The sequence below is a fragment of the Oryzias melastigma genome, linkage group LG11 (assembly GCF_002922805.2).
Source record: "Oryzias melastigma strain HK-1 linkage group LG11, ASM292280v2, whole genome shotgun sequence".
NCBI classification, from domain to species: Eukaryota; Metazoa; Chordata; class Actinopteri; order Beloniformes; family Adrianichthyidae; genus Oryzias; species Oryzias melastigma.
This window is the reverse complement of record NC_050522.1, coordinates 21,263,586-21,287,004: the sequence shown is the minus strand read 5'-3', so window position 1 is coordinate 21,287,004 and position 23,419 is coordinate 21,263,586. Positions and strand designations below refer to the sequence as shown.

Below are 23,419 nucleotides of genomic sequence, written 5' to 3'. Positions count from 1 at the left end.
ATTTATTAAACTCGATACTGTCTGAATCTGAACCCCTAACGGTACACATGATGAACATGCAGAAGCCCCAAAACAGACGTTTCTATTTTACATTTAAAAACATGGTTGCATCCGTTTTTTTTTTTTTTTTTTTTTTTTAGTCAGCGTGGATGAACTAATGGTGTTAAACACGCTCTCTGAATGCTAATCACCTGTTATCTAAAGCGACGGTCTTAATGGCCTCCGAGCTGAAATAATCCTGGCCTCTTTTGATCAGGCTGCAGATGAAGCAGGTGTTACAGCATCAGCGTTGCCATGGAAACCGCACGTCAGAGCCGCACCGCTGGTTTTGTTACTCTGGCACAACGAGCCACTTTTTTTTTTTTTGTTCGTTTATTTATTTTTGTGAAGTATTAGCATTGAATTACTGGCCTGTTGGAGTGTTTTTATTTTATTTTGGCGTCATAATTTATTAGTTATTTTTTTAATAACAGAAAATCAGAAAAAATTGAATTTTTGGTTCCATATGTCAAACTTCTGCCAAAAGATTCTTAGATTTTCTAGCATTTTTTTTCCTTTTCTTTTCTTTTTTTAGTTTAGCAGTTTTATATTTAAATGATAATTGGTTTTAAATATGTTTGTTTGCTTTGTCATTTTTTAAACTATCATGAGTCTGTCTGGGTAAATTAATGGCTAGATTTTTTAAAATTTGATTCTAAATAGTTCTCTTTATGGATAAAAACAACAAATCAGTGAAATGTTTCCCCAATAATTCCAATAATTTGGAGCTTCTTTGGGTCAAATCCAATACTATAATCGTAACTGTTGCTTGTCCTCATCTTCTGCTTCCAGAAAAGACACATCAAAGTAAAGTTTCTGTTTCCATCCTGCACAGTCATTGTTTGAGAAATACCCCTAAACAAAAAGGAGGATTTATGTGGCTGGAAGTGCATATAGTTACTTTGATTGGAATAAGCAGATCCGTAGATTCCTGAAGGACCAGGTGGCTGCTGCTGCTGCCGCCTCCGGCTGTTGCCACGGTGACAATTTATGTCCTCGGTGACTGATGGATGAAGCGACCCCGGCCTTCGCCTGGCGTGTGCGTGTGACACAAACGAGGGAGACGGGGAGCAAATGTAATGAGATGACGCTAAATCTGAAATATGCGCAGCGTGATAGAAAGAATTGATAAATAGGTTTTATGCAAAATAATGTGATGATGCAGCTGACAAAGAAAAGATGTTTAAAAACGGGGTCATCTTAGGGTAAAACAAAAAAAAAAAGACACCTTAGTTGGAGGGGAGTATGACGGTGAAAGGAGATGCATGAGGATACCCTCACATGGGATCCTCCCTTCCCCACCAATCTCTGCAGCAGAGTCGCCATAGCAACCAGGTTGCCAGGCGATGATGCCAGGCATCAATCTCTCAAACCGGAGGCAGGAGAAACCTGGATCAGCTGCTCTGTTAGAAAAAGAACTGAGCTAACAGTGACTCTGAGAAAAGGAGGGATGCTCCGTGAGAGAGGCTGTCTTACATTTAGCAATCCCACAATGCCTTTCTGTTGTACCAAAGAACACATCTACACTACATTGTCTGTTCGGACAATTATGGCTGTTAAGGGAAAATGTTTGAAAGCTTTGAATACCGTATTTTTCGGACTATAAGTCGCACCGGAGTATAAGTCGCAGGGGCCAAAAAATGCATAATGAAGAAGAAAAAACCATACATAAGTCGCACTGGAGTATAAGTCGCATTTTTTTCAAGTAATTTATTTTACAAACTGGTTGAAAAAAACGATATTACATCATCCTGGAAGGTAAGTTATAACATTCTTAAGTGAATAGAAAACAGGCTGAATATGTGTCAACACATATTCACATATTAGCATCATGAAAAAACGAAAAGGTGTAGCATTTATATAACATAACAGTATTATTTAACTATAGACTCAAGAACTCATCACTTTGTATCTTTACTGTAATTAATTGCACGCAATCTCACTCCATATCACTAAATCCCTTAAATTCTTCGTCCTCTGTGTCACGTCTGAATAACTAAAGTAAGTAAAGTAAAGTAATTGCATAGATCACCATAAGAGGGCACTCTAGACTTACGGTCCATATCTCATCATTAAAAATTCGTATATAAGTCGCACTGGAGTATAAGTCGCAGGGACATTCAATCTATGAAAAAAACCGCGACTTATAGTCCGGAAAATACGGTATATTAAGACTATTTTGCTAATTCCTAGATTAACATTTGGGTTTTAATCTATTGCATTACCTTAAATTATGTTGCTTTTCATATTTTCTTGAACAAAAAAATAAATAAAACTTGCTATAAAACAAGTTCAACCAACTATTATAAATCCCAAGGACAATATTTCACAAGTAATTAATCTTAATTGAGGAGAGAAAAAGGAAAGGATTTTGGCTGATAAACACCATATTGTGATATTGTGTAAAACATGTTTTTTTTCTCATAAATGAGCTTTTTCATCTGATATTTAATTGGACACGTGTTTTAAATTAGATTAAAAAGTGGGGGCAGGAAGGAACAAAACATACATGAGCTCAGAATAGACGGAAAAGAGCCAGAGTTAATAGCTTTAAAGTGCAAATATGCTTATTTCATCTGACAACTGCAAAAAAAAAAAAAAACACTAAGAGGTTTTGCAAGTTCAAGCAGTAAAAGCTGGTAAAACAGCAAAATTGGTATAAATGAAATGAAAACTTAATAAAACCACTTAGTGATCACTTGGAGTGCAGGAGTCCGATGCCAGAAAAGAAATTTCCTTTGGAAAGTGGTGCCTGATAAAACTGACATGGGTCATTTCTTTAACAGATTTTGTGAGTTCAAATTTAAGTAATATTTGAGATCATGTCAAAGCATGAAATTCTATGATAGATCAACTAGACTTTTGCAGCTGATGATTAGGGAAGATTATTTAAAAAGAATTAACGCGTTAATATTCATTAACGCAAATTAATCTAAGAAACAGTCCTTCACTTGAACTCTGCGGTGCGTTTAAACATTTTTTTTGGGTATTATCATGGTCGCTTAAAAAAGAAATAAATATTCAATCAGTTTTTAGTACTTTATTCTTGCTATTTTTGTGGTTTGGATCACTTTTTCACAAAAAGCGTACAATTTGATCCATGGTCCGTCGCCATATTGAACAAATAAATTTTACCTGGTAAAACCTTGTGAATAATTGTGATTAATTGCACAAAAGTGCGATTAATCAGACTTTTTTTGTTATCGATTGATGCAGTAATTTAAAATAAATGTTCTAACTGTAGAGTTTCGTGAGTGATTTCATATTTTGATTATTTGTAGACAATAAGAGGCTGGCAAATACTGAGACTAAAAAAATGATCGCGATTAATCGCGATTAATTTTTTTAAGGTTTGCGATTATTTCGTTTTTTTTTATTTATTTTTTTTAATCGATTCCCGGCCCAAGTTTTTTTTGATATGTGTCGATTCAGTTCTGCCTCCGACAGATCGATCTGGTTACATTGTAAGAATAGAAATCGATTCATCGATTAATCGTTACACCTTCGTAGGTAAAAGAGACGGAAAGTTGACAAAGCAAATACATCCCAGGTAAAATAGATACACAAGGGTATAATAAATATGTAAAAATTGAGTAATGAGACTAAAGAGAGATGGAACAAGACTAAGCAGATGTTTCAGAAAGGCAACAATCTTGACAGGTGTGTAATTCAAAACAAATACCTCAATTTGAAGACGTGTGCACTAGTGAAAAACAGATAATCTCTGTTAAAAGCCTTTCTGGTGACTCTATGCATTTTCATGCTCACATCTGTCGTGCTCAGCCTCATGTGAGACAGCCGCTGGACGGGTGTTGTATTTGCATGCCCGGCGGTGCTGGTTTGGCCTACTCTGTGGTGGGTGTGGTGCATGGATTGTTCATTGATCTTTGTCTCTGCTCTCTGTTTAACTGCTGTGTTTGATGTTCAGCGTTTGTACTTTAGCCTTTTCAATTGAAGGTCGGAGATTAGCCGCTTCCTTGTCAAGTGGAACGCCACAACAGTTTCTGTTGGAGAATAAACGTGACTCCAAAATAATCAAGGTTTTTATAGGATATATATATATTTATCAGCTTTCCTGGTTTGTCACTGTTTACACTCCAATAATCTTTTGATCTTTTGTAAAAGTTTGTGCCGTTTTTGAGCAAAATCAAAAAGTCTGTTGTTTTTTTGGTGAGTTTTTTGGTAAGTTTGTGCAGTGCAGTATTGGAAATTCACCTTTATGTGGTGGGGGCAGAAGTAAGCCTCAACTTATGTCCCAACATCACTTTGTTTACACTTTTTCCCACTAGCTTTCAGCCCCTCAGCCCCAAGCTAACATTAATAGTCCAACAAAAATATCGGAGCTGTTTTGATCCAGATTCCAGCTCAAGTAGGGGAATGTGAAAACGTACATGGCTGTCTTCACTTGCTGTGTCACTAAAATAACTTTTTCCATCTGGATGGTTTTCATTTGTTACTGATTTATCCCGATTTTGAATAAAGAATTACTCAGAAATACAATTTTAAGCCTAAATTCTCCTATATTTATGCTACAAGAACTTTTTCATTTGAGTGTTTTTTTTAAAGCTTTAAAATCAAAGCAACAACATTGAGCTAAAGTGGAGAAATTCAAAACGTATGAATCTGTCAGGACTAAAAGAAGAACCTTTGGATGAAAGGAAAATGCAATGTTCACCCATTTGTTCTTTTTCTGTTTTCCTCCTTTAGGGCAGTTATCCCATCTGGGACGATTTCATCAGCAAGGCCAGCAAACTACAATCACAACTCAGGTAACACAGAGATACATTTCTATTAGGTTCATCATTTTATATGCCATAAAGAAGGTTTTCATATTATATAAGGATAAATAACCATAGTAGTTCTATGCACAAACCCTATCCCAGACTCTATCATCTCAGTCAGGGGTCTGCGACCTGAGGGTGCGGAGCCACATGAGGCTCTTTCTTAACTTCAAAGTAAAAAGTCAGTATAAGAGCAAAAAAAAAGTAAAGTTTAAAGCCATTATGTAACACAAAACATTTTGACAGATTTGTTTTGTGTCGTGTGCCACAAAAAATCACTTAAGTCATTAAGAGCAGCCAGAATTTGTATTTAAGGCTCACTATTATTATTAATTTTTAACAAGTTCAATGATTTACGTGGGCCTTATGTTTAGTAAATTAAGATTAGGTTTATTTAATTGGCTCTGATTTCATTTTGGTTTGTTAGATTTACAAATTTCTGTCTAAGAAGCACCACAAATGGTAAAATAAATGTAATTTTTTTATTTTTTGGTGACAAAACACTACCTACTATGAATACTTTGGCTGCATTGAGATAGTCCAATATGGTTCCGGATGTCTTTTATTTTGAAAGGAAGTTGTGTGAATCTCTGTCAAAAGCTATAAACTATTATATATTTTTGAAAGAAGAAAAGGCTATTAAATCATTGTGTTTTATTTATTTAAAAATAATGTGAATTCATATTTATCATAGCAGTGACAATAACATAAAAAAATAGTTTTATTTCTTAAGGAATGGCTCTTTAAGTGTTGAAGGTTGGGAATCTAAAGGGTCAACAATCAACTAATGAAAAATGTTAGTTTTTATCTTTGAAAATGCACTAATCTTTTCTATCAATGCAATTTCTTATAATAAATTCTGATTTATTCTGAAAGAACTGTTGTAAAGCTGCATAAATAAAAAAAATACATCAATTTCTCTTCCATAATTATTCATTTTTCAAATAAAAACTGATTTTTAAACAATTAATCATTAATCCTTGCTTTTTTTAATCTAATGTCAAGGAGAATAATTATATTAAAAACAGCAGATTTGTGCTCAGACTGAAGCTTGAATGCAACAGATTGAGGTGCCAAGTGAACAGTCTGCTAATAGTGTTACATCACTGCGTGTGAACACATTCAGCTGTAACACCAGCTAATCACTAGACTTTTCCATATGTTGAATTTGGCCCAAAAGCTGTAGATCTAAATGAGGAACCGATGCCTCAAACTTGTCTGAAACCTGAAAAACTGAAGCTGAAGTTGAACCTCGACGTGAACCCGCCAAACTTAGCATAACCTATATCGGTCTACCTCATTAAGTGATTAAATGTCAGTCACCTTTCCTGTTGTGTAGCCACGCCCCTGTCAAAAGTTCACCGCCTGCACTGTGTACACAAGCTAACACAAAGAGTGACACACGCAGCTGAAGTTTGCCAGAAAGCAGGTGCACACATGCAAAAACGCCATCAGGAAGGCACTGCTGCAGCTTCCACTCCTGTGCTTTCCAGCCATTAACCACCCACTGACACACACACACACACACGTAATGCACAACTTAATTAACCTTGTCGGGGTGACAAAGATTAATGGTGTCCCCATAAAGTCATCAGTGAGATTGAGATTCTGCACTGAGGTGAGACAGAAGTCTGCAGAGGCTGCAGCTGAAACCCCCTCGCTGTTCCTGCATCCCAAAATCATAAATATTTGGTTTATTACAGCTACTACTCATGCAAGTTAATATGTATATTATTGCTTTATTTTTTTCCCCACAAAGATTTTTCCATGTGTCCAATTGCTTGGTTTCACATCTTTGACAGATTGTGACTTCATTTCAGAGGAAATAGTTTTGGTTGCCAAAATGTTGTAGAAAACCCAGCACAGGTACATGCAGTTGTATATCATACGTGTAAATGTAGACATGCAGTTAGCATGTCTACATTTAATTTTATGAAAACATTTTTTGGGATAGTCGCTGTTTCAGCTCATGCTCCCTCTGTTCCGCCTCTCAGGACTAGCGTCGTCGCAGTCGCCGCCTTTCTGGACGCCTTTCAAAAAGTGGCTGATCTAGCGACCAGCAGCCGAGGTAAGACCAAACGCACTGTAAAAAAAAAAAAAAATGTCAGTGATTTTACAGAAAAAAATGATAAAATCATGATGGTTACAACTGCAGCGAAAAAAAAAACAACAGAATTTTGCTGTTTTTAAGTTTACAGTGAAAAGTTTTACAGTGTATTGTTATTACCCTAAAATGCCAGTACATTTTTTTAATACAATAAAGCTGAAGTACTTTTTTGTTAATTTTGCATACTGACATTGTCATTTTTATGTGATAAATTTGATGTTCCTATAGTAAAATTATTTTTAGCAACAACTATATATGACAATAGCAATTATTTTAACTATGATATAAATAAAAAAAAAAATCACTGTAAATTTTATTTTAATATTTTGAGAACCTCAGCTGCCAGTTTTCTACCGTAAAAATTATTGTAAATCTTTGCTAATTTCAAAGCCCAACACTATATTTTTAAGGGTATAGACGTTATTTACTATAAAAGTTAGGAATATTACCCAAAAATACCTGTACTTAACTGTAATGTTTAATTTAACACCATGTTTTTTACTGTAAATTTCTGGCAAACACAGCTACCAGTTTTTACCTCAAAATGTACAATATTTGTTTACTATGTGGGGGATAAATGTCTTATTGTACTATTGGTTCATACTTATGTGGTACCTGCTGGGTATTTACATGTTGTGTTAATGTTTCTTTTGTAGTACTTACTACATTTAAGAGCAGCATAAGTACAAATAAAGTACCTTGGAAGTACTGTGAAAAATGACCCAAAATTTACTTTTTACTTACTTGCATGTGTTTATTTGTGCTCACTATGTGTAAGAAGATGGGTAATTACATAGTACTTATGTGGTACCTTTTTGTGTTTTTCATGGTACTTGATCAAAATTAGAGCAAAGTATTTTACATGCTAAATACCATGAAATATACAAAAAGAGAAGAAGTAAAGTGTGAGAAAGCCCTAGAGAAAAACGGCAGAACAGCACCACCTATGGGTGGGCAAAAAACCTACACCTGTTGGACTTGCCCAGACATGTTCTCTCACCATCAGAGGCAGCAGTGAAATCAGTTGAGCAGAAACTGAGAAGCTGTAAGGACTGACTGTGTGTTCACCTGTTCTCTGTCCTTTATGTGTGCGTTCTTGAGGAAATGTAAGTTATTTCTACTTCTTAATTATCAATAATTTGATCATTCCTTGAGTTTATTATTTTACATGTAAAATATATTGTGGAAGATTAAGTTGATTTAATTTCTTCACTAAGATCTGTTTCTTTGAACAACTCAGCTAATTTTGAGTGTTTACAGATAATTATTGGTTGTGTTAAGTCTTGTGTTTGTGACCTCTCTGTAAAACTTAAGTCACATATTTACAAGCAGTTTATTTAGTTATGTTATAAGATTTGTCGAATACCAGACATAATTTATTGTAACATATTTAATTTATTATTTGTTTCAGACCACACACACACACAAGAGCAAACTAATGCATACCCATATCGGAAACCTGTGCTAACTACCAACTGCTGCAGTTCACTCTGTTCATCGTTCAATAAAAGAGGAAACCTCAGTCTCTCTCCAAGCGTCTTCATTCTCTGACCGGAATCAAAGTCTATGATCTGCCGCCTCAACCAGCAATTCCGTAGCGAGGCTCGACTTCCCCTCGCACATAAAGTGAAGAGTTACATTTAAGATACTTTATATGTACTTACCTTGTTCTTCCATGTGGCAAGTACTACAAAATACACATTAACACAACATGTAAATACCCAGTAGGTACAATGTAAAAACCCATTGTGTAAAGTATAAATACCCAGTAGAAACTTTTTAAAATCCCAATGTGTACAACATAAATATGAACATAATACACAGTAGGTACCATGTAAGTACATAGTAAAAGAACAAAGTAAGTACCCAGTACCTCCCATTAAAAAGTACCATGTAAATACCTAGTAGTATGCCACCGAAACACCTGTCAATACCACCTAAATACGCTGAAAGTACTGTAAAAGGAAGTGTTAAGGAAAAAAATTAACTTTTTTTTCGTATTTATTTGACACCAGGTTATTTTTCAGTTTTATTTAGCTGCTGTGACTCTTTTCGTCAGAAAATCCTTTATTTTTCATAAATTACTTTTGTTTTTTCATGGTTTGGTTTTATCATGCTTAATTTTTTATTTTATGTTTGATTATTATTTGAAGAATTCTAGTCTGAAAGCTTTAAATTTAGATTTAATATTAGTAATCACAATATAAATCCTGCATAAGTTCCTATGATTTTCAATTCTAGATTTAAACAAAAACTATTTAAACCAAAGAAAATATGGGATAGAAAAATAAATTGATGACTAGGAATTCTTGACTGCTGCAATAATGTGAAGGGCCTTCAAGTTGAGCCAAAACAAGATTGCAAGGTTTTCCAATTCAGCTTCATAGATGTCCAGGAGCAGCAGTGAGACGAGTTTCTGCTGACTTCAACAGACAGCCGGTGCTTCTGAAGCCTGCATGGATGTTATAAATGCCGAGCTGGCTCCCTTTCAGGTTTCGGTATAACCGGCATTATCTCACCTTTTACAAGTGAAGAGAGGCTCCGATTTAATACTCAGCATAAAACTGACAAACGTCTGAGCGACCCGCCCTGCAGGATATATAAATGCACATCTAATGGATCGCTTCAGGCAAACTTACCAGCTTTTTCCAACGTTAAATGTCAACAAACTTCTTTTCTGCTTTTAATCTGACATCATAAAGTTTATCAGCTGCAAAAACTGATGCAATGATTTCTTCTTTATGAGTCAAAGAGAAACGATGCAAATTCAACAAACAAACAGCCTAAAGGAGAGTATTTCTGCTTCTTTTTCCCCAAATTGAACATCTTTTAACTCTGATTTTACCAAGACTCCTAATTCTGGTTTGATTTTGGGAATAGAGCCTCTTGTTACCAGCATGGCGCTGAACCGGAGGGACAGATTGAAGTCGAAATGATGCTTTTACAGGCAACTTAGTTTGATTTGCATGTTGTTTGGCTCCTTTTGTCACCAGGTGGAGGCTTTTTGTTGGTTGGACTGCTGTGCATGTGTGTGTGGGTGTGTGTGTGTGCGTGCACATGGCTGAAATTAGGCCAACATCCTGCTGGGTGACTCCCTGTCACAGTGACAACAGCAGCAGAGGAAACAATCAGTCACTGTCGTGATGATCCCAGTGTTCTTGGTAGCAACTGCTCTGTAATCAACTTTGGGTTTGTGTGACTGTGTGTGTGTGCGTGCATGTGCGCGTGCATGTGATGCAGAGGCAGTCTCACCTGGAGCGATGTGTCTGCTGCTTTAAGCATCTTCTAGAACAAAGAGAGGAGTGTGTGGCTCCATCTCGCTTGACTTCTTCTTCATCGCAGCTTCCGCAGAAAGACGTTAACCTAAAAAACATCACAAATGTATTTTTCTTTTTGACTTGAAGCACTTTTGAAAAATATTTAGAAAAGAAAATGACTTTAAATATGTTGATGGTATGTCTTTATGGGAAAAATGCAATTTCCCCCCATTTTTTTTAAAGTATATACCGTAAAAATGATTTTTTTACAAATATTTTCAAGTAATAAAGCTTAAATTAGGCCAGTAAGCATCTTTTGAACTTACCATGGGATAGAAAAAAATTCAAATCTGCATCATCTCTTGAAATATTGACCAAATATGTGCAACTGAGGTAAACAATATTACGAATTTTATATGGAATTTGGACATAGAGGCTATTTCCGAATTTCTTCCCTACTCACTATATAGTACGTTCATCATTTTCTAGTGCTGTGCAAATCTACAATCACAAATTCCAGTGCTTTAGAAATTTCCCAGAAGTCTTTGTGAAAAACTAGCGTACCTCAATGCTCACTACATTAGGGAATATAGACCACAATGCATTGCGGTCAAACAATTTTTGCGAAAAAAACGTGTTTAAATGTAATATTTTATTAAACAATCAACATTTTCATAATCAAAAGATTAATAAATAAACGTTGTGAAATGTTCATATTTGCTCGATTTTCACTTGACATCATATCCGTCGAGAAAAACTAAAGAAAACTAGTGAGCATGTTGTCTGGATTGCTTTTAAAAATCCAGGTAGATAGTTTTTAAGTAGTTGGGGATTAGGATGAGAATTCGGACGTAGACAGATTCTACCGAAGTGGTAGGGGTGTGGCCTTCCACCAAGCTCATTCCTGATTGGCGAGAGTGGTTGACATGTAGACCGACATTAACCAATCACTGCCTATACTGACGATCTTCGTTTCCAGTGTGTCTGCATCCAAATTAAAAAAAAATGTGACTAAATTAACTGTACTCGGTCCACTTCTCATATACAGTCAGTGGTTTAAGTCCCCACTTAATGTTTTTTTAGAAAAATGACACAAACCGCCTTAAGTAGTAAATAAAAAAAATCTGTTTTCTTTTGACTTCTATGGTAAAAAGTTGGATTCTTCGTTTAAAAATATATATATATAGGTTGGCTTAAGAAATGTTTTCAATGCTAATTGATTTTTTTTATTTGTCACTAATTGGGTTTAAATTTTTATAATGCTATTTTGATAACGTTATACATCACTAGGACATGTTTTGTTTTTTTCAGATGGTTCCGAACAAAAATGCTTTCAACCCTTTAAAGTCTCACTCTAACTTTAGATTTGTTTCTGTTGTAAAAGTGTTCCCAATGATCCAATTATAGCAAAAGCTAAAAAACCTGTGTTGTTGTTTGAGTCATAGAAATTCACCTCTGAGTTTTGGGTGGGACTATTAGCGTATAAGCTCTCATTTCCCATCATCCCTTTGTTTACACTCTCTAGCTTATAGCACCTAACATGCTAATATTAGCCCAGCAAATTAAAAAAAAAAAGGCAAACAATATCTGAGCTAACCAGCCGTAGAGTTTTGAGCCAGATGAGCTCAAATGAGGAAATTGAAGACGTTAGTGGATCTATTTGTCTGCAAGTGGAGGATTTAGAATTGTAGAGGAGAAAGGGGCCAAAAAACCCAAACTTTTTTAGACCCCAGGCTCTCCTCTGCTCTTGATCAACCACGATTTGAATACAGAAATACTTAGAAACATAGTTTTAGTCTTAAATTATTTTATACAAGTCCTCCATCATAAGAAAAATGCTACAAGAACATGTTAAAACACCAAAAACAAAATTTTTAAGCCATTTGCACTGTTTATGTTGGTGAAGCTAGTCTTAATAGTTTTCCAGAACCCGTGTGTTGGAGATTTTCTGTCCAATTTAAGTAGGTGTTCATGTCTGCTCTCAAATGTGAAAAGAAATGATTGTGGTTGAGTGGATGACATCTAAAGCTCGAGTAAATCCAAGCATTCGAACATGATTCCAGTTGTCTTTAACGAGGACATGCAAAGCTTGAAGACGCAGAGCCTTCGTCGGTTCTGAAATAGTCTTCGCATTTGTCAGTGATGGTGTTCATTTATCTGTCATCTGACAGAGGTGTTGAATTATTGAGTTCAGGACATGGCACCCTGTCTGCTCAATGTCACGCTTTCATGTTACAGTCATGTGGAAAGATGCTGCAGGAAGGTAGACGATGAGGCGCTGAAGGGAAAAAAAAAAGGAGGGATTTTGAGTAAGAGTTAAATGGCATTCAAAGAAACAATTATGCGTACTTCAGGAATATGTGGCAAATGGAGGAAGATGATGTGGAAGGCAGATGGTGATTGGGAGAGGGAGGGAGGGATGGAGGAGCTGCTGGCTGTCATGTTCATCCTGTTTCTGGTGCTCATGGCAACACGCTGGAAATCTCTGCACCTCCGACTCCACTTTCAGCATCCCGAACTCGGTTTCTCCATCTGTCAGTCACAGGAACAAACATTCATTTTATTCTAAATTACACTTTGATGACTGTTTATATTTATTGAGTTAGTAGTAGCACATTTGCAGAAGGAATTTATTTAGAGTTTTAGTCTTCATCCCTGCAGTCTTCCTGCACAGATGTGTGAGGAGGAATATTTTCTTCATTCCTGTTAGTTTCATTGTTTAAATTAAAATTAGTTGTTATCTTGTTGGTATGTGTTACTCTTTTTCTCCACATCTTTGTCTTGTTTCACAGGATCTGATTCCTCATTATGGTTTGCAGGTGTTCTCTTTCTAAATGTTCTGATTGGCTGTAGGAAGTGTTCCTGTATATATAAGGACGTTTTGAAAAAGGCGTCAGGAGGCTTTCCCTGGTTTTTAAGTGACCAAATAAATGAATTTGTCCAGTTGGATTTGATGTTTTTTTTATCTTGGTCCACTCGTAACAATGGTGTCAGAAGTGGGATTTGAACCCACGCCTCATTATGACTCTGTGACTTTGCCCTTCTAGATATTTTTTTTCTTTTTTTTCTTTTCTATTACTTTAATATCAATTGGCACAGTATTTTTCTATCGTTCAGGTCATAAAATAATGCTTTTGAAGCCTAGTTTACAGTTCATGCCCGGTTTGGGGTTTCTCATCATTGTGGTTTTTTAATTAGGTGACAGTTTTAGACTTTTTGGGCAATAATTTGCTGCAGTAGCAAATATAGTTGATTGCTTTAATGGTTCCACAATTCTTGGAAAAGTTAGATTTTAATGTTAGGCTGTCAAAGTTTAAAAAAAGGCAGATGTTATTCTCAAATATTTAAGTGCGACCAATAACAAAAATCAATGGAAATTTGTCGAAATTCATCCATGGCTAAATGTTGTTGTTGGCTGCACTTATTAACCTAATCGTAACCTTAACCTTCCTCTGGGTCCAAGAAAATAGTCCAGCATTTAAAATCAAATGCAAATAGTCAATTTCTGGAAAAAGAAAATAAATAGAATTTTAGACAAAGTGTTAGTAAGTTTACAATGACATAAGAATTACACCGACCCTCTGATTAGTATCAAGAATCAAGCTTCAGCTTTGACATTTCTGGCTTAACACTAACAAAACAATTTTAGTTTATGTGAGATTTTAAAGCCATTTTTCACATGGTTTCGATTTTAGCTTTTAAATTGCTTTTTAATGTTTACATTTTATTATTGTCTCTGCACATATGATTTTGATATAAGACATAAAAATCATTATCTCTATTTTTTTTTGTAAAATTTACGATTTGGAATTGATTTTTTTTTTTACAAAATTAGGTTCAGTGTAGAATTATTGTGTAATATACTGAAAGAAAATGTCTGTGAAACAGAAGCTGAGATGTACAAAAAAGATTGATAGCAAGCATTACCACAAAATATGTAAAGATAAATCAATAGTGCATATTAAAAAGGAACAATATAAGGCCTAAGACTCAGTCCTGTTTCACAAAATCCTTTTTTTGTGTGTGGCTTCCTCCTTCACTTTGTTTGTTTTTATAGTAATGTGATTTACAGCCCAGTTTACAAGCCATAAATTAGATTATAATAAAAAAACAAAACTTTATGCTATCAAATCTGATAGGATTAAAAAAAATGTCCCTGATATTTGTATTCAAACCTGAACCGATTATATGTAGATTTCAAAAAAAAAAAAAAAAAATCACAATGTCAAGTCACAATCAACTTTATTATCAACTGTTATATTTTTCAAATCTATTATTACCTAAAATGTTATTACATTAAATAAAATATCTTTTGTTAGTCATTGATTTATGATTTGATGTGAAAAATAAAATTGCTGACTCCTAGCTTTTACACCAAATGTAAATGCTTTCAATTTAATCATTGTTAAAATGTATATAGTCTATATATTTATGATATTGACCTCCACTCACCCATCTGTTACTGTAATGCAGCAACACTTTGGGAAAGTTGGCAGGCATTGGCCTGCAGACATGCGCAGCATCCGCCTGTCATCAGCATCCGCTTGATAACCCGGGAGGAGGAGGAGGAGGCGGTGGGGGGGAAGTGAAAGAAGAAGTGAATTAAAAGAAGTGAATTAAATGCCTGAAGATGGAAGCGGCACAAAGCAAGTTTAGAGGAAGTAAATATGTAATTAGGGAAAAGAATGCAGTATTTTCAGGGAAAATGTAGTCTTTTTTTCCTTCTAAATTTGTTGCTAAAGTGAACATACAAGTTTTTTTTTTTCACAAGATGCACAGTTGAATTTTTCTCCTGTGTTATATCAGTCTAAGGTACAATCAGTTGTATTTGAATTAGGGAAATGTAGGAACCTAAGAATCAAAAGAAAGCTGGTGTTTTTTTCCCGTTTAAAAGCAGAAAGTGCCGGTGGTTTTGGCAGCAGAGCTGTGAAAGAAGAGACGTTACTTGTGGATCTGATTATCATAAAATCTCCAGCTGCTCCTCTTGAACTGCAAATTGCAGCTTCTGATCTGATATTGATCTCCTCACAAAGACGAGCCCCAGCATCATCTACAGTTACAGCCGTCCTGTCACGAGCGTGACTCGGTTCTTTGATCTCGCCTCAGATCAGCCTCAGATCAGCCTCAGATCAGCCTGACCTCCACCAACTCCAGATGTTCAAACAGGCTGAATGAATTTGATGTTATGTAGAAAATTAGAGGTACTGGGATACATTTAAAGGTTTTTAATCATCAATCCAGTAACTGCTGCTTACCTAAAGGTGGAGAAGTCTCAGCAGCACTCTTCCATTAGAAAGTTAAGGGGATTCCCAGCCTAGGCCAGCCAAAGATAGAATTTCTGTAAGGCGTTCTGCTGCAGGGCTTCCTCACAGCTAGACATCCTCGTAAACCCTCACTAGGAAGGTTTATGGATGACATCCTTCAAATGATGGAGCAGTGATTCTCCTTCTAGAAATCTCTTGACAGGTCTCCAGTTACCCTTATTTCTCATACTTTTATTCAGAATCTGAACTGCCTACAACCCAGAGCTCATAGCGTAGTATTTTAAGAATCCAGTCAAAACGATGCTGTAGTTATTCTGAGCATCAGAATAAGAAAATATGTATCATAAATATGAATCATGATGGAACCTAATAATGAAATTATCATGTAACGGCCTACCGATTTTCTTTATTGTGCTTTTTAGATTTGAATGTTCTATATTTTAGTAGAAATATAGTCCTAAAAGACACTCGTTAGTGTTGTTAGCATTGCAGATCATTCAACAGGGAGTTGGTGTTCAGTGGAATGATGTCAGCTGCTGGATGGAGTCAGGACGCTGCCTTCACTGGAAAAGTGTCTGCTCCTGATCCAAACTTCTGTCCCACCATCTGAGCTCCACCAGTATCATATATCTGCTGGATATGAGATTTCTGCCCTGCTGAGGTCAAACGTTCAGAAATAAAGATTATGACACGTCGCTGCATGTATTCCTCCATCATCCATTTAATCCTTTTGTTTTTTTCATCCGTCTGGAGCAGCTCAAGGTGTGTCTGATTGGTTTTATTTGCTGTTTTATAAAGCAGTCAAACAAAAACCTCAGTAATAACCTTTTTATATTAATAGCTAACACTTATTGCCACAAAAAGAACTCGAAATAAAATCTTTAGATGGATAAAGCTTGCCAAAGCTTTAGCTAATGGAACGTAAGATTTCCACATCTCAAGAAAAAGCAGCAAAATGTTTGGAGAAAACAAAAACTTCAAACGTTATTTTAGTAGTTTTCAAAGAGCAGTTCAAAGTCTGTAAAAGTACCTTTGGTCTGTGAGGGGTCCAAAAACCAAAAGATTTCCAGATCGTTACAGATCTGTTGCTCTAGTTCCGCACCTTTTATGTGTCCAGTTGAAAGATTCACTTTGTTTGCAATCCAAAAGTGCATTTAAGCCAAAGGCAACAGCAAAGAGGAGGAAAGTTTCATCTCTCCAGCTCCTTCTCAACAAGAATACATTTTTACATATGTAAGTTTTATTTAAGAAAAAAATTAAAAACTTATGTTACTGTTCAAAAGTTGGTTTTGTTGAGACAGAAAAGATCTTTTATTTGAAGCTAAACGTCCGTTCTTAGCCCATGATATTCACACTGGACAAACAGGGAGGGACTTCTTTATTTTCTACTTCTTCTAGTGCATGTCCACCACCTACAGTTGGAAGGTTGAATGGAAGGAGATGCTGATTCGTATTCCTTAAGTAGAAACTCATTTCTTTACGTGGGTGTGCTCTGAAGCATATGAATTTATATTTAAATGTTACTATTACCGTTTTGTTTTAGTTTGACTGTTCTGTATTTTCCGAGCCAAAGGGCAACCTTTTGACTTCCGAATGAATCTTTATTTTTTAGCTTTAGCGAGTGTCGTTTACAACACGACCTCTTCAAGGGGAGAGGATCTTGTTAAACAATTAGTTCCTATTTATTTTAAAATAAAAAATCTAATTTTACAGTGGAAACTGCCGACTTTTAATCATTGACATCTATAGAGATGGACAAGACAAGGCTGTGACGTCACCCATTGAAAATTCCTTATCTCTGGTCATTTCAGTCGGCATTTTTCCGCAGTATAGACTTCACCATTTTGGGACCAAACGGTGTTAGTAAGAAGTGATTTGTCCAAGTCATCATTTCTATGGCAACCAAATCAGGAGCCACACCCCTTGCACTGAAACCAGGCTTGAGAAGAATCTGTCAATCAAACGTTTTGAACGTTTGAGGTCAGCGAGCAACACCTGCTTTTATTGAGGCATCTAATTGGTCAGTTTATAACTTAAATAACTTGCGATGAAGAAAATGTATATCATAAAAAAATTACATTTAGCAAGAACATATTAAAAAGATTCAAAAGATGACTTAAGTAAAAGCTGTTCATTTTTCAATAGAAGTCTAGGGGATTTTGGCTTTCTGGAACCAGCGGTTACTTCCTAATTGGAACACAAGGGGGGAGGGGATAATTTGTCCAGTTCTCTATATACTGTCTATGCTTTTAACCCTTTAATACCTGTGACCATAAGTCTTCCTACCATTAACGTATTTCCAACAGATTCTGAAGCTGCTTTTCTAACATCAGAATTACTTGAAGTGTTGGGATATTTCAGAGAACATCAACACTGGAGCTAAAGCTGAGATGTTAAAGGGTTAGTCAGCCACATATTGTGCATCTTTTTTCTGGGGTTACACTTTTCTAAACCTCTCAATAGTATTGTAGAACTCAAAAGTTCTTGTTTTTGACCTTCTTTTGTTATTTTCTGAAGTTTTCAGAGCTTTGACATAGTATGTGGTTAAAAATGGCCACAACCACTGAATCTAATGTCATGTGACCTCATTCATTGTCTATTTTGCAATAGTTAATTATAACTAAGATTTTATTTATTTATGATCCCTGCCAGTTTAGGGTTCTTTGTTGATGATGTGATTCATGACAAACTATTTCCTTTTTCTTCTGACTTTAAAGCATTTTTTTTTTACTTGTTGCCCATTTTTTCAAACAGTAATTTTTAAAATGTCTTGAATCTAAAATGGTCAATCGCTGTGCAGGATAAGCTGAATTAGAAATGATGGCAGAAATCCGATCACAGGTCATTGTTGCACTCGCAGCCGCAGGTGTTCCTCCCCGTTCCACAGGAGTTAAATGCATGAGGAGAGCTGAAGTGACAGCCAGCAGCAGGAGCATCAGCGTGAGTTCTTAAAGGGCTTCATTATGGTATGCCATCGCCATGGCAACAGCAACAGCAGCTGCCCGCTTTGACGTCACGCAGGATGTTGCAGTCCGTCTGAAAAGGCACAAACGGAGCGTGAGCCCTGAACAGAGAGAAACCGCGCTGCACATCCAATTAGTATAAATGACTGGTGATATTTAGCAGCGAGAGAAGGCGACGGGGAGAAATCTGAGCGAGAACCGTTTTGGAACAGTAATCGGCTTCTGCACAGCTGGGAAAACCATTTTTCGTTACGGGGAAAGGCCGTGTGTCACGCTTTAAAGTGGCGCTTGAACTTTTCACCAACACCTCACACTGGATGTAAGCACACATGAAGCTGCTAATGAAACAAAAGAATATCATTGATTACCTTTTTTGTTCTTCTTTTTGCTCCTGGGGAGGCCCTTTAAAAAATTCTTCTTAAACAAATCTTCACCTATAAGGTCAAATAGGCAAGTTTTGTTCATTTTTGAACATTTTCTATGTTGTCAGTCGGTCCAATAAATCACTATCAGTTCTTTAATAGATTTATTCCATCTTTCAAAAATCATTTTACATTTTTTTGCTTGAACACTTTTAACAACTTTGTCCAAAAGTTGAATTAATAAAAACTCAATTTAAATTTTGTTGTCCTATTTTATTTACCGTTTTGTTTTTTAAGAATGTTTTAAAGACCCACTTTGAATGTTTTTTAACATGTTCCTGTGACATTTTTCTAATAATGGAGGTCATTTATTATTAAAATGATGCTTAAAATTGCATTTCTGAGTAATGCTTTATTCAAATCATTAAAGGGAATCTTGAGGCACCTCACGATGCGATTTGATTACAATTCAGAAGGCAACGAAAAATTTATTCATGCATCCCAGATCTGCATTTTTTATAGAAATGTTATTTGTTAATTACAAGACACAAGGTCAATATTACTTACTTTTCTCCTCCAAAGTGCAGTTTTAAGTAAAAATGAGATCAGTTTACTTGTTTAACTTTTATTAAGAACATAAAAATGTTATGCTGTGACATAACTTACACACCGCATGACTTTTATCCGACTGACCTTTGACATTATGAAAGCCAAAATGCTTCCAAACGGTCGCTTTAAGCAAAGTCGGGGCCAGTCGGATGATGAGATCTGTCGGTAAAAAACGCTTCACATTTAGTTCCACTAGTTTTTTTTAATCATATAGATTTAGATTCATAAAATTATTCAGAATTGTTCACTGATTGTAATCGATGCATCTAAAAAAATAATTTTTTCCCCTCACCACCACAAATAATTGTGAATCAGAAGCAGACAATATGGGTGGTGGTAAGGGGGCGGGGTTGACAACACTCCAACCCACAACTCGGACGCAAATTTCTGATGAACTAATGCCGCTCTGCAGAAACTTTGTTTTAAAATGTCATAGTCATAATTAAAAGACCACTGGAAACACTTTTAAAATAGCTCAAATATTGATCGAAGTGGGACTCTAAGCATTTTAAGAGTAAAGTATTGTTACATACATTTTTCACTGTTTCAGATGAGGCAAAATGTTGAATAATTTAACAAAACTTCATGTTTGTAATAAAAACTGCAGGGACTTGTGGGTTTAGTTGTTGGTTTGTGGTCGTGGTAGACAGAGGGGTGTTTGAATTATTCACCAGAGCTGCCCAGCAGGTGAAGCTTCGCATGTTCTTCTCACTTCAAGCACAGACTCCTTCTAATTAGCGACGGGCCTCCCTTCATCCGAAGGAGCATCAGATGGAATAGTTGAGCGCTCCCCCTTCAGGCCTGGACTCTGTGGACGAACTCACTTTCTTTCCCCCCTCCTATTCTGTTTTAAATTTGCCTTAAAGAAATGTTTCTGAGGGTGAGGATGCAAAGAAGTCTGACCTCCAGGAGGGACGTTTGTGGAGCCGGGGGTCATCAGCAGGAGCTCTGAGCCTTTCGTGAACTGGCCTTTTAAATAATTCACAGCTACGCTGTCTGCAGGGATGAACTCTGTGTACTCCATGCACTCTGCTTGTCAGAAAATCGCTACCTGACCTAAAGCTTCTGGATATGTATTTAATGTCGGTAAATCATTTTATCGCATAGAAAAACAGAATCCGATTAGTTTGGCTCTGAATATGTTGTTCGCCCACATCCTCTTCAACCTGTAGGTGCTTGTTATAGAGCTTCAACAAGAAGGTGGCACTTGCACCTAAACCGGTCAGCCCACTGACCGTCAGGAGCGTTCCTGTCCAGGTAACACAGCAACGTCTGACTCGGAGGACACGCCAACGCTTCATTTGCAATCCTGATGGTTTGCATGTTGCCAGAAAATAACAGAGGTGTGTGCTTTCCATCTCCACGTGAGGGGTGGGAAGATCAAAGGCTGTCTGCCTCAACAGACAACAGCCAATCACGAAAGGGAGCAATGTGCCCGGACAGGCTCCCAGGAGCCAGGAAACACAAGCGCTCACAGAACCAACACTCTTCCGAGTGTCTGACTAAATCACCACTGTTGACACGGACCTCCCATGCAGTTCACAGCTAATATAACACACAAAACCCTCATTAAGTATTAAAGGAGACACTATGGGAAAAGAAAGTCTGGGCTTGAAGGTGACTGACAGTGAGAAAACATAACCTCTTCACTCTGTTTAGGCCCAGCCCGGATTAAAATGAGCTCACTGCACCTTGTTTTGGTTACCTGATACCTGTAGTGTTCCACAATTTCAGATTCTCTTCAGATTCATATTATGAAACCTTAATGCTACAAAGTTAAGAACATTCAAAAGATTTTAGCTGCACCATTCCATCTCTACATCCTGTTTTAACTAAAAATGCACAAAAATCCACTTTTCAGACATTATTGGATGGAAGTGAACAATAGAAGCCATTGTTGTTGAAACTTGAGTGTTCAGTTACAATTATACAGTTGAAATAGCTGGAACTTCTTATATAATCTTTTTGTTTTGTTGCAAATCTCTGAAGTAAATGGATCTGTAATTTAATGAGTTTATTAAATATTTTTGTGCATTCATAAGTCTGGGTATCGCCAATAATTTACAGATTTGGTTGTATTCACCAGAGCCTGGATCGGTTTGTTTACTTTTTTTTTCTGGTTCTTTTGATCCTCTCAATTAATTTGATTCAAAATGTATTAGTGAAATCATAGGAGGATTGTTAATATCATACAGTGTTACATGTATTCTCAAACGGAGAAGCTCCAACGATTGTTCTGCTTCTCCTGGAGGGCGTTTCTGTTTGGCCACTAGGTGGCGATCGCACTATAGCATTACACTTTATTCCAGAAGAAGAAGAAAGTATGAGCAAAGGACAGTTCATAAAATATTTCCGTGAAAGAGTTTGTAAGTTTGTGAGTTTATAAAGATGTTCATTGTATGTCAGCAATATATGTTAGCATTAGCCGTCCTATGGAAAATCCCATTATTTGTTAGCATCAAGGTAACGGACTTTAGCTTTATGCATTAGATTGATCTCTACTTTTATGCATCGATTATTAATTGATTTATTTTAGATTGATTCAGATCGATTAATCGATTTTATTAACCCATCCCTATGTATTGGTGCAATGATTTTTGGAGATTTGATGCATTTATATTGGATACTTATTTTTTTTTATCAGTAATCATAGATGCTAGGTAAATCTTCATCTATTTTGCTAAGTAAAACTTTTGACCCCCATCAATTGAGTGATTTTACTGCAGTCTTCAGTTAGTTTTCCCTCCTCGCAGCTCTTCCTAAATACCAAAAGAGGGTTTTATTAGTTAAATAAAGACACTAATAAGAAGCATCCGTCGTTTTTCTCAGAAATCAGGACATGGTGCAGCCAGTGACTGGGCCCCTCCCACACTTATAGTAGGTTTATTTGTAGATTTTTGCAGATTAAAGAGAAGATTTTAGATTAAATCCAAGTATTTCTACTGAATCACATTAACCTGGTAATGAGTTTGGATTTAAACCCTTTCTCTTCTATTCCAAAGTTGAGTATAAATCAAATTAATCTTTGTTTAAATAGCACTTCGTAATACAAAATGCTGTACACCAAACTAAATAATATAATACGAGTAGATTTATAGCTTTTATTGTAGTTAGATTTGTCATAAATGAATAGATGGTGCAACACATCAGTGACTATTGTGTTTAAAGTTTAGATTTTACCATTATTGGAGATTATTTAGTTAATTTTTATCGTCAATGTTTTCACCTTTGGCTTAAAGCTTTACCATCAAAAAAATATATATTTTATAATTGTCAAAATCAGATAACGTCTATTAAAGGTAGCTGTTTGGAGGGAAATGTCGTACTTCAGTCAATTTGATGATTCTACACTTTAAGTTCAGTAAAAACAGGAGCAGAGGTTTTGTTTTGATACTACAGATGTGTTGGCTCCAGCTCTGATGGAAACGCCGAGTCTGTGTCCACAGAAGCTGCTGCCGCCGAAACCCCAGAGACACGAGCGTCTTCACAGGCATGATGAAAATCTGCAGTGATACAGGCTTTTAGCATTCAGACCCAGCTCTGCAACTCAAACACTCACACCCCCCTCCGAGGGCATTGGGTGTACACAGTTGGCCTGCCAACTCTTTCAGACTACAGATTAGCAGTGAAATAAGAGCTCTTGTTTCACTGGAAGGGATTGGCACTGGCTTGAGTCAAACTAATAAAACGCTCACTTTACTTTGTTCTTGTGTCAGTTCCAAGAGCGCGAGCGTGCGTTTAAGCTGAAATTCGTCAAGCCCGTGTGTAATGGTGTTGGATTGGGTTTTCAAAGTCTTGGAATTAAAGAGCATTAGTTATCAACGGGATCACGTTTCCACATGTTTCCACACATCTCTCCTGTGAGCGTGTGATGGGTGTACGGAGGGCCAAGAGCTGGGAGGTTGTGTCCATTCTGGGCTGTGTTTTCTCAGCTGTCAGAGGAGGAGAATAAACTAATCTGTTCACCTTGGGCGGGAATTTCTTTCCATCCTGAGCTCCACTGAGGCGATGAACCTGCTAGAGTGCAGCGAAGATTC

The 23,419-nt window shown here is 36.4% G+C and overlaps 1 protein-coding gene and 1 long non-coding RNA gene across 6 annotated transcripts in view; both read left to right on the top strand.

Annotated features, from left to right (window-relative positions):
* The window catches only part of LOC112162557 (MTSS I-BAR domain containing 1), a 54,795-nt gene that overhangs the window by 7,185 nt on the left and 24,191 nt on the right, over positions 1-23,419 (top strand). For all 5 annotated transcript variants that reach the window (XM_036214169.1, XM_024298363.2, XM_024298367.2 and 2 more), the window contains 2 exons: positions 4,747-4,808; positions 6,815-6,888. In XM_036214169.1, the coding sequence (XP_036070062.1) occupies positions 4,747-4,808; positions 6,815-6,888 (136 nt within the window). The remainder of the gene's footprint in view (positions 1-4,746; positions 4,809-6,814; positions 6,889-23,419) is intronic.
* Positions 7,841-8,449, top strand: LOC112162558. Its single transcript, XR_002922095.2, has 2 exons — positions 7,841-8,033; positions 8,339-8,449. It is a non-coding gene; the product is annotated as an uncharacterized LOC112162558 (long non-coding RNA).